Source organism: Catharus ustulatus, chromosome W (genome assembly GCF_009819885.2).
Source record: "Catharus ustulatus isolate bCatUst1 chromosome W, bCatUst1.pri.v2, whole genome shotgun sequence".
Taxonomy (NCBI): Eukaryota; Metazoa; Chordata; class Aves; order Passeriformes; family Turdidae; genus Catharus; species Catharus ustulatus.
This window is the reverse complement of record NC_046261.2, coordinates 1644065-1655831: the sequence shown is the minus strand read 5'-3', so window position 1 is coordinate 1655831 and position 11767 is coordinate 1644065. Positions and strand designations below refer to the sequence as shown.

Here is an 11767-nt window from a genome sequence, read left to right as displayed (position 1 = left end):
TGCCCCGCGGTTTCCACTTCCCCAGCACCGGGGTCAGGACAGTCCGTGGAGAGCCAGCAGTCAGCTAGCACTATTGTGCCGTCTGTTCGTCCTCTGCTCGTGGAGGCTGTGCAGCCGTCGCCTGTATCCGCCCTTCTCCGGCAGCTCGCCAGCGCGATGCAAGTTATGAACTCCACGCTGGACGCTTTAACAGCTGCGCACACAGCGGCGACCGGCTCGCCGCTTTACCCCCCTGCTCCGAGCGGCTCGGGCCCCGCGCGCCCCCCCGCTCAGCCTGTGGGTCTAGCCGCGGAGGCGGGGTGGCAGACGCCACCCGCTGCAAGGGCAGGGGCGGTACCGCCCGTCCCCTCAGTGCCGATGTCAGAGCCTGGCCCGCCTTTTCATGTGGGGCGGCAGGATCCCTCCTCGGCGGTGGGAGGCATGGTGCCATCTGCCATGTTGTCCCCAGCAACCCGTGCCGCCCACCCGGAAGCATGGGGTTCCTCAGGGATGCCACCGAGTCCCTAGCCGTTTTCGGGGTCATTCTCTGCCTCACCGGCGGCAGACACTGCTGCCGCTCCTGCATCCATGGCTGAACTTTTTTCACCTGTGGCTTCGGCTGCGTCGTCCTCCCTGGCCCGGGGTTTTCTTCATCGCTTCTTTCCTTGCGTTGCCAGCGGCGATGGACAGCAGCCACCCCTCTCGGGGCGTGGTTTTGCTCTGGAGAGCCGGCGCGGCACCGATCCTGCAGCCTCTCCTCGCAACAATCTGTGGACTCTTCCTCCGCGCTCTGTGACAGTGCGGGCGAAGAATCATCGCAACTTTTGGGAAGCTGTGAGACTTCGGGCATTGCAGCAGGGTGATTGGAATTTACTGGAGCGCCTGGGTATGCCTAGGGGAGGAGTCCTTCTGGTGGAGGACAGTGTTCAGGTGCATTCAACTGAGTTCAGGTCGGTTCCTGAGGATCCCCTGCCACCAGCTGGTGGTGTGGATCCCCAGGACATGGAAGGTCCTCAAGCCTCTCCTGTTTTTAAGGCTGTGCCTGGCTTGGGACAACCCAACAGGCATGACCCTACTGCCTGGCGTGTTGTCCAAGATATACAGGACAAGGTTGCACGATATGGGCTTGGGTCTACTCAGGTGATGCAAATTATTAGGGTGTTCAATACAGACTTGTTAGCACCCTATGACATTAGACACATAGCTCAGGTGCTGTTTCAGCCTGTCCAATTTAGGGTTTTTGAGGACAATTGGAGGCACATGGCTGACAAGGCTGATGCATAAAACATGCTGCGCCCACAGGATGACCCCAGATATGCCGTGGGGAGTGATGTTTTAATGGGCCAGCACCATTTCTCTAGCCCTGATCTTCAAGCTACCTGGGATCCTTTGGTCCTGGAGCAGATCCAAAAGATAGGGTTTGCAGTGATTGTAAAAAAAATAGAGGCTGCAGCCCCAAGGCCAAAATATGTTAAAATTACTCGGGGTCCTAGAGAGCCATTCTTACAGTTTTTTGAAAATGTAGCAGCAGCCTTGGAAAAGCAAGTTGAAGACCATACTCTGAGGCAGCTGTTATGCAAACAGCTGGCCACGGACAATGCTAATGTTGATTGTTTGAAAATCATACAATCTCTGCCAGGCAACCCCTCACTGACTGACATGGTGCAGGCATGTGCTAATGTGGGAACCATCGATCGTGAGATCTCTACATTGGCAGCTGCCATGTGGCACCAGCAGAACATGTCGGGGGGTGGTCAGCAGAAACAGGGGAAGACTAAAGGCAAGAATAAGCAGAAACCACAGCAACAAAAGACTGGTGTGCCTACCTTTTTGTATGCTAAGTGCAAAAAGCCAGGTCACTATGCCAATCAGTGTAAATCAAAGAAGCCTGTGGCTGGCCAGGGAAACGGACAGCCGAGCGCTCTGGGGTACAGCATGGAGATACAAGCAGTGCCTCAGAATCCAGTGCTGATGCAGGTTTCCTCAACCAACACCCAGCATGCACCAGGGGCTCCGCCAGGGTGGATGGACACACCGCAGCCACAGTCGTCCTAGACTTCACCAGTGTGCATAAGGTGTGGAGAATTAGGGATAGGCGTGCGGAAGATATCGGGCTGTACGGTTAGATAGGACCCCTCCCCTCTGCAGGTGAACCTCTGCTCGGCAGCTGGCCGCACCCAGCCGGACGTGAGAAGAAGGAAACAACGCTGACTGCCCAAGTTATAAAAACCCCTGTAACCTTTTAATAAACACCATTTGCCGTCCACCACATTGGTGTCCGCGAGCACATGGACCGAGCAACCCGAGGGTGCGTTGCCGTGCCGTTCCTGAACCAGGTCGCTACGCCTTGAGAAGGCAACAAGTGGTGCCGAAACCCAGGACACAATTATTGTCCGGGTTTCGGGGGTCGCCTGGATGGGTGAATCGGCGGCTGCACGGCTGGACCAGTGCAGTGGGGAAGATGCTACCGGACCAGCGAGAAGAATGGACTGTCTCGCGCAGGTCATAAGTGAAATCCACAGGCAGTGGGGTATTGATTGCAAGCTCGAGGATTTTATTCTCGCAGTGCCGAGACTGTTAAAGTTAGGGGTTATAGATCGCCCGGTTGATATACTTCATCTGGAGATATGGGAAAAATGCACAAAGGCTCTGGCCGAGGAAACTATGTCCTCAGGCTCAGGAAAAAACCTCAAATCATGGGGCAAGGTCGTACAGGCTCTGCAAAAGGCTCGGCAAGAGCAAGAGACCTGGAAGGCTGCGCGAACTTGTTTATTAGCCACGCCACAGCTGGGGGTTGGGGCGACAACGCAGACCGCGGATGAGGTCGACCCTGCCGAATGCACAGACGCGCGGTCTCAAGAACTCCCTCCGCGGTCCCTGGGGCTGGACCTACCATCAGAGGGAGGGGAGCGAGCGTGGTCGTTCTGGCAAGGGCTAGCAGAGGAGGTGCGGAACGCCGCTATAACATCAGAGCCCGAAGCGGCTGCAAAAATGCGGCCACCACACGTGTTCAAAAATGGCGCCGAACCTCGTGAAGATGGGAGGGGCGCTGACGCGGGTGGCGGAAATGCAGAAGGCTCGCTGAACACCACAGGCGCGGGCAGGTAGGAAGGAGAGATGACTCCCAGAGAGAGTCTTAAGACCAATCAAAGTGCTCGTTTTAAATCATGTCCTTATAGGGCAAGAACCTCCCCCAGCAGAAGGCGGGGTGAGCCCAGGGGGAGGGAACGACCTGACCCCAGGAAAAAGGGGCGGGGTCTAAGCCCGAGAAAAAGGCTCAGGAACCCGGAAACATCCAGTCAGTCGACTTCCGGCTCCGAGTCGAGCTCCAGCTGGGTGGTGCTCCCGGTCACAGCCCAGCCTCAGAGGAGGGGGGTCTCGACCCCGGCACAGCTTCTACAGGGCATGTCGCCGGCAGAGAAAGAAGGTCTCGTTCTGCCCCGAGCCACCATAGAAACCCCCGCCCACAGCCGCCCGGTGAAAGAAACCCCCGATGACAGCCACCGGAACCAGGAAGAGAAAACACCAGAGCTCCGAAAACCTCTCCAACTCAGAAAACTCCTAGCTACGATTCTACTGCAATTGTTTCTTTGTATCAAAAGCCAAAGGTGGATCAATTTCAAGAGATAACAGCACAAAAGGATGTTCAAAACATCCAAGAAAAGAACACAAGCTATCCTGCTGATATTACGAAGCCAGAAGTAACTCCAGTTCCATCTGAGCCTGCCGTGACCTCCGAAGCCAAAGTAGCCACCACACTTTCAAATTAATTTACATCTCCAACTGAAAACTGTAAGTTGTTAAGAAAAGAGGGAGAAAAACTGCCTAGTTTAATCAATACCCAGCATCCATAGGGACAGAGAAATTTCTCCCCAGGAAATAAACATTTACACACTAACCTTTCATTAAGCTATAAAGGAGAAAAACACAAAGATATGAAAAGAGAATGTTTGCAACCAAGTATCATTTCCAAACAGCCCAAATCACACAAAAAGCCACCATCTCAAGGAGGAAGTGGGACTCAAACACCTACACTAATTAGAATGTAGAACAAACCCTTAAAAAATACCCACCAAGTAAAAATAAAAACTGGAAAACTTAAAGACATTAATCCAAGCGATGTTTGCCCTCAGGAAAGTTCAACAGCTGCTTTACCCATCTCAAAACTAAATTTGTTAAAGCCTATATATTTTGCAAACTTTACTAAGTTAATATTTGCCTTATTAACTTGTTCTCTTGCAGTTGCTAAAAACGTGTTTTATCAATGCAGCAAATACATGTTAATGTCTTTTAAGTGTATATTGAAGTTGGCACCACAATGTTTGTTAATGTCGTTTGTATACATTGCACTAGCATTATATATTATTAACCATCCAGAAAAACTGTAAGATGTTTCTTCCTTTAACATTAAAAGTTTAATGAACCAAAATTATGTGTATTAGTTTAGTGGAAAATATTTCATTGTCAAGTTAAAATTGCATAGTTTTCTATCACCTTTCAAAATTGAGTAAAAGTTTAGTTTAAAAATATAAGAGAAAAATATTTTGCCTAGTCTAATATTTCAGCCCTGGCCAGGTTGGAATATTAGCTAAGCAAAAGAATGTTTACTATCAAAACCTTCTCAGTCTATTTCAATTGTGACCAGTTTGGAACTGACTGACAAAGGGAGAAAATTATAAAATTCAGATATTTCTGAGTTAAAATTGAAAACGAGTAATTTGGACTGGTTGATTTAGCCTAGTGAAAGCTAAAACCTTTTCCTTTGAGATAAACATGAAGAATCTTATCCAGAGAAGATTCTCCTAAGTTATCATTTAAAAGGAAAATTTTTGAACAATATTAAACACTGAAATTGAATTGTAAAATATCAACAATTATAATTTTCACCAAATTACGGTAATTCAAAATGCATGTTTTCCTCTGTTGTAATTTCAAAAAAAAAAAAAAAAAGGGAGGAGAAAGGCAGGAAACTTGCCCAGAGACACTGGGCCACCTGAGCACTAGAGAAAGACCCACTGGTTGTAATCAAAAATGAACTAGGGGAGCGGGAACAAGGTTGTAGACTAGTGCTCACGGGGCAAGGGTATGCGGCCATTTGGCCATTTAAAAAGGTGGTGAAATTAAATAGTGTCCCCTCAAATCCATCAAACCAGACCTTCAGAGTAAAACTAATGAGAGTTGTGAGATTCTATTTGCAGGACCAGATCATCAGATGCCCCTGCAACTCATACGTCCCACTACCTGAAGAGAGAGAGAAACCAGCAAGGAACCTGGCACCGCCCAAGATGCCAGCAAACCCAAAGGAAAAAGAAGCTCAACCGGGATGGTTAGAGTCATGGTTCCATTGGTCCCCATGGCTCACCCTCCGTAGTTTCTACCCTAATAGGACCTCTCACTATAATCATACTAACCCTAATCTTCGGGCCTTGCATATTAAACAAATTGGTGTTGTTCGTTAAGAAGCGTTTAGAAAAGGTTAACATTATGTTTGTTGAACACCGACAATTACTTTGAGGCCTGCCTATTACTAACATGTTTACAATTTTTATACCAGTATTACTAACCTTTGTAGTTTTATAACGTTTACATTTTATATGTTTTTTACTAATCATCAGGGAGGGGGGAAATGTGGAGAATTAGGGATAGGCGTGCGGAAGATATCAGACTGTACAGTTAGATAGGACCCCTCCCTTCTGCAGTCGAACCTCTGCTCGGCAGCTGGCCGCACCCAGCCGGACGTGAGAAGAAGGAAACAACGCTGACTGCCCAAGTTATAAAAACCCCTGTAACCTTTTAATAAACGCCATTTGCCGTCCACCACATTGGTGTCCGCGAGCACATGGACCGAGTGACCCGAGGGTGTGTTGCCGTGCCGTTCCTGAACCAGATCGCTACGCCTTGAGAAGGCAACAATAAGGTTCCTATGGATGCCTTTGGACCTTTGGGCCAGGGGCTGAGTGCACTGCTTGTGGGACGATCTAGTGTCACTCTCCAAGGAATCTTTGTTCGCCCGGGAGTCATTGATGCCGATTTCACAGACCAAATACATGCAATGCTTTCTACTCCTTGTCCCCCTGTCACTATTCCTGCAGGAACATGCATCGCTCAGCTTGTGCCTTTTCGTTCCTGTGTTCCTAGGGCTGATCAGTGGGATCAAAAAGACGGTGGGTTCAGATCTACAGGACTGCCGCAGGTCTACTGGACCATGAACATCTCTGATCAGCGCCCTCAAATGGTGTGCACCCTGGCACTGGCAGGAGCCAACCCGCCTCAGATTCAGCTCGGAGGTTTGATCAATACTGAAGTGGATGTGACAGTGATTTCTCTCTCTGCCTGGCCTCCCACATGGCCGATGGCCCCACTTGACCAGGCCATTGCAGGAGTGGGGGGTACAGCACAGACCTTTGTCAGTCAAGGGCCTGTGTTGGTCAGGAATCTTCAAGGGCAGACGGCTACCGTCTGACCCTACATCACTGCAGCCCCAATCAACCTCTGGAGGCGGGATGTTTTGACTGCCTGAGGGGTGCGCATTGAGTCAAATTTATAATTGTGGTGACTGAAGTAAAGGGCAGGAGTTATCCTATGATGCCTTTGCGATGGTTGACGGATGACCCCATCAGGGAAAATCAGTGGCCTTTACCCAAATCCAAATTAATCGCCCTTCGTCAATTAGTGCAAGAACAATTGCAACAGGGACACATTGAGCCTTCTAACAGTCTCTGGAATACCCCTGTCTTTGTTATACAGAATAAGTCAGGGAAATGGAAGTTGTTACAGGATCTCTGAAAAGTTAATGCGGTCATGCAGGGCATGGGAGCGTTGCAGCCTGGTATGCCCCCGCCCACCATGCTCCCCGCTGATACAACACCCTGGCCTTGCCCCGCTCCCCAAATACTCTGCAGAGCTGACCTGGGGTGCTATCATGTAGAACAGATGAGATATTAGAGGCTCTTTATCTCAGGGATAGTTTAATTCTTAGGCTTCCATGAGGGCAGAGCAGGAGAAAAAGAGAGAAAGAGAAAAAGCAAAGGGGGCTCGGGTTTTTCTAGGGTCAGGAAAGGGGGAGGGGATAATCTTGGTGTCTTTCCAATAAGAATTCAGGGGGTCAGTCCATCGGTCTTGCAGGGGTTACAGGGTTAAAGGGACATACCATTCTTAAAGCACCAGGGTACAGGGTTACCAACATCTCACTCTTTTTTTGTTTAAAAGAAGAAAGAATGATATTAGGTTATTCTGGATACAAATTATGATCTTTCCCACCACTTGGAGTTAGTAGGAGCTTTAGATTGTTTCAGGGTTTTCATCTCTACATGGTTAACCACTGCGACAGAAGGCATGAGACCACTAATGGCCTTGAGAACTAAGTGACGAAGGATTCCGAATGCCATTATTACAAGGAAAAGAATAACAAAGAATAACAAAATAGTTTTGACTATAGAAGTCCACCACTCCGTGGATCCCCAGCCTTTGAACAGTTCGTTGAACCAATCTTCAGATTCTTGCTTCACTTGTCCGATCAAGCTTTTCATGTCTCGGACGGCAGCATGGATGTTAGGAGCTTTCGAGGTCAGGTTCATGCAGCAAAGTCCTTCAAATTCCTGGCACTCATGTCCATGTAGCAGCAGGAGAAAATCTATGGCAGCACAATTTTGGAGTGTGGCCTGCCTGGTAATTTGTTCGTCTTCTAGGAGGGAACTGATGGCAGTGGATGTCAAATTTGCCTGTTTGACTACCCAACACTCTAGGTGGCCCAATTCACCCAGAACCTTGGCTGCTGCTACCCATGGAAGAAACATGGATACAGCAATTCTTTTTTACTTGGCCCAATGGAAAATTTCAGAGTCACAATCTTTGTCCAAATTGTCTGCACTTCTCTTTTGGATTTTATTCACTGATTTGTTTTTATGAGTGCAATCATTAATTAAGGTTTCGTTGGGTGCCAACAGGGACAACCGCCCAAAGGTACATGGTCCTCCTAGAAGCTTAGAGGGAATTCCTGCCCATGCCCGATCTCCAAAAATTAAGAACAACCCCTTAGGGAGGCTCTTGGGACTTGTTAGAGATGGGGAGTCTGCTGCAAGATGACTCAAAACCTTGCACCACTTGTCCCGTCCTCCCCCTTAGTTTTAAAGAGAGAGGTTTTTTCCCGTGTGGAACCCACTGTATTTATATCTTTGCGCGTTATGATATTTATGGCGGGTACGCGCTGTACACCTAGTTTTTTTGTTTGTTGGTCTTCTTCTGATTCTGGTTGTATGGGCAGTCCCTTGCATAGTGTCCTGTTTTCTTGCACTGGAAGAAGGTGATATGCTGCAGCTGTTGTGGAGGCACTGGTTGCTTCCTTGATCCTGGTGTTACAACTGCTGCAGACTTTGCTTGTGCTGGTCCTGAATTCCTCTCTGGTGCACTGAACAGTTCTGCTTTTCTGGTGCAGCCTTCTATCATCTGTGCTAAGCTAGGTGGTGGCTCGAGGGGAAGACTAAGAATGACCCTGCGGCAGGCTTCATTAGCATTCCTCTGAGCCATCTCCTTTATTATCTCAGCTTGCACCCTTGGGTCTGATATTTGTCTCTCCACCTGTATGCGGAGGCGATCCAGAAACTGCAAGAAATTTTCTGAAGGAAACTGTTTAATATTAACATAACTACCTGTAACTTCAACAGTAGGTAATTGATTGAAGGCTTTTTCTGCTGCTAGGCAGATCTTATCCAAAACAAACTTAGTTAATAAACGTGCCTGTTTGTCTGGGCATTGATACTCTCTGTCACCTGTGAGGTGTTCCTGTGTAATATCATTATTATCCTCATCTTTTGCACTATCTGGGCTTTGTTGAAGTTCCTGCAAAAGCACTCTTAATGATCTTTTCCAAATGCTTTCCCATAAATCAAATTCCGAAGGGGATAATAAACATCTGAATAAATCCTTAATATCATTGGGTACCATCTCATTTGAACTAAATATTGCTCTTAAAAATCCTTTAAACATTTCACTGTTTCTGCCAAATTGTCTTTGAACTTTACAAATTTCCTTTTTATCTTGATATGTTAGTGGCTGATCTGTTCTTCTGCCATTTCTCCTACCCATATAAATGACAGGAGCCACAGACGGAATCTGAGTTTCCAAAGTAAAAGTTTTAGGGATGGGCACTGTCCCTCCCTCTTCTCTGGGCTGTGTTATCTGTTGATTCTGTCCCTCTGCTGAGACAGTGTCCTGAGGGGTGGGGGGTGCCGAGGGCTTTATCTCACAGGGAGGTCCTCCCCTCCCACCTCCCTCTGTTTCGCCCTGATAGCTTGGGGGAATGGGTTGTGAGACCTGAACCACGGGGGATTAGCCCTGAAAACCCAGGGACCAGGACGGGGGTAGGAGTGGATTCGGGGGTGGTACCAGGGGACAAGGGGTATTATGGGAAGAAGAGTTGAATGCCACATGGCTGGAGCCATGTTGAGGTTTGCATTCGACCTCAGCAGTATGAGACACGTGGCTGATTGCCTGAGTCAGAGAGACAGGGTGATCAGAAACTTGCTCTGAAGGAAGAATATTAGATGAAGAGGGACAGATAGAAGAACTGGTGAACTCTGAGGTCGTTTTCTGTGACTGGCTGTTATTTTCTTTTTGAAGTAAAAGTTTTCTAATATGCAAAAATATTGGGAGGAATATAGAGGCTTTTTCATCCCCATTTTCCACTTTTAACGTTAATAAATCTCCAGTTTCATTCCAAAATAGCACTGAATTTATATCTTCCAAATTAAGATCCGATTTTTCCACAGACAGCCACTTAGCAAACCGTTCTAGTTTTCTGTTAGTAATATTCACATATGCAATTTTTAAATGTTCTCTAATCTGTGAAGCCACGCTCTGTTTCAAACTAGATTGCTGCGTGCCCATTTTTTAGTTTTTTCCACAACAATATACTCTAACATCTCACTACAATGCACAGTTAAAACACAGTAAAATTGCGGTTTAGTTTGTATCTCCCACGCGTGGAAGGAGAGCAAAAACAACTGCCGACCTTGCTGTTTCTTCCCCCCACGGAGACTGCTCTGGCCTCAGAGTTTGGTGCCTGTGTTTGAAACCGGCTGACTGGCATGTTAACTTCCCACACGGCAAAAAACGGCTTCAAGGCTACCAACAACCCCCGCCACGCGTCTCCGGCTCTGCACAGCTCCTACCCTCAGGGCGGACTCTGTGTTGAACTTCCCCCGGCACTTCGTTACCCCAGAAACCACCCCGAACCCTCCCCCCACGGAGGGAACTTAACGAGTCTCTGCGAGTGCCACGCTGTGCAATGTAGTCTGTTCTGAGGCCGCTCAATGTCGGGCTTTGAGTTGTCGACCTCGTCCCTGTAAGCTAAGACTGCTACAAAAGCAGGTTTCGCCTGCAGGGTAGCTGGCTTACCCGTCGGCTTTCTTAACCCTTTAAGGGTCACAGCCTCTCCCGTGGATTTTAATAAAAAAGGACCACGCGGGCGCGAACTGATACAACACCCTGGCCTTGCCCCGCTCCCCAAATACTCTGCAGAGCTGACCTGGGGTGCTATCATGTAGAACAGATGAGATATTAGAGGCTCTTTATCTCAGGGATAGTTTAATTCTTAGGCTTCCATGAGGGCAGAGCAGGAGAAAAAGAGAGAAAGAGAAAAAGCAAAGGGGGCTCGGGTTTTTCTAGGGTCAGGAAAGGGGGAGGGGATAATCTTGGTGTCTTTCCAATAAGAATTCAGGGGGTCAGTCCATCGGTCTTGCAGGGGTTACAGGGTTAAAGGGACATACCATTCTTAAAGCACCAGGGTACAGGGTTACAACACCCCGCTGGATGGGACATTTTGGTCATCAATTTGAATGACTGTTTTTTTGCAATCCCTTTGTGTCCTGAAGACAGGCCAAAATTCGCTTTCCAGGTACCTGCAGTGAACAATTCTGAGCCAGGTCAGAGATATCAGTGGAAGGTTTTGCCACAGGGTTGTCGTAATAGCCCGACTATTTGTCAGTGGTATGTGGCTCAGGCCTTGTCTGGAGTTCATGAGCAGTTTCTTGACGCGTATTTTTATCACTATATGGATGACATTTTGGTAGCCGCTCCTACTCAGGAGGGACTGCTGAGGATAGAACCTCAGCTGCTCGCTGCCTTATGCTGTTATCGACTGCAAGTGACTCCAGAGAAGGTCCAGCAGCAACCGCGCTGGAAATATCTAGGGGTCAAGATCCTAGATCAAACGATCCAGCATCAAGAGGTGCAATTCACAGATTCTATTAAGACTCTCAATGATGCTCAGAAATTACTGGGTGTTATTGATTGGTTGTGTCCTTACCTAGGATTGACCACAGAGCAGTTGTCCCCACTTTTTGATATCTTAAAAGGAGACACTCACTTGGATTCACCTCGAACATTGACCCCCCGAGGCACGACAAGCGCTGTAGATGGTGCAGCGAGCTCTTTCTACTCGTCAGATATATTGAGTAGACCCTTCCATTGATATCACTGTGTTCATCATCAATCCAGATTTCCATCCTAAAGGCATCATTGGCCAATGGAATGATACCTGGCCTGATCCCTTGCACATTCTGGAATGGGTCTTTTGCCGCGTCAGCTGAAAAAGACAGCGACTATGGTGTTTGAGTTGTTTGCCCAACTGATACTCAAATGCCATCAAAGATGCATGCAATTGATGGCAGCGGAACCTGCAAGGATTGTACTTCCTATAGAACGGGAATTTTTTGAAGGGGCTTTTATTAATAGTGTCCCCTTGCGAAGTGCGCTGCAAGAATTCACGGGACAGATTGCTTATCATCTT

General features: G+C 48.0%; 1 protein-coding gene across 1 annotated transcript; it reads left to right on the top strand.

Moving 5' to 3' along the window:
* Positions 1–2394: 2394 nt before the first annotated feature.
* Positions 2395–11495, top strand: LOC122149478. The gene is made up of 4 exons (XM_042780135.1): positions 2395–2509; positions 2825–3083; positions 6118–6266; positions 10752–11495. The coding sequence occupies exons 1-4, from the start codon at positions 2395–2397 to the stop codon at positions 11447–11449; spliced, it is 1221 nt and encodes a 406-aa protein (XP_042636069.1). The 3' UTR covers positions 11450–11495.
* Positions 11496–11767: the final 272 nt, after the last annotated feature.

Coding starts and splice junctions, on each gene's coding strand:
- LOC122149478 (XM_042780135.1), top strand. CDS start 2,395: ATGGGTGAATCGGCGGCTGCACGGCTGGACCAGTGCAGTGGGGAAGAT. Junction 3,084..6,117: donor AACACCACAGGCGCGGGCAG/GTAGGAAGGAGA, acceptor CTGTGTTCCTAG/GGCTGATCAGTGGGATCAAA. Junction 6,267..10,751: donor GCCTCAGATTCAGCTCGGAG/GTTTGATCAATA, acceptor ACATACCATTCT/TAAAGCACCAGGGTACAGGG.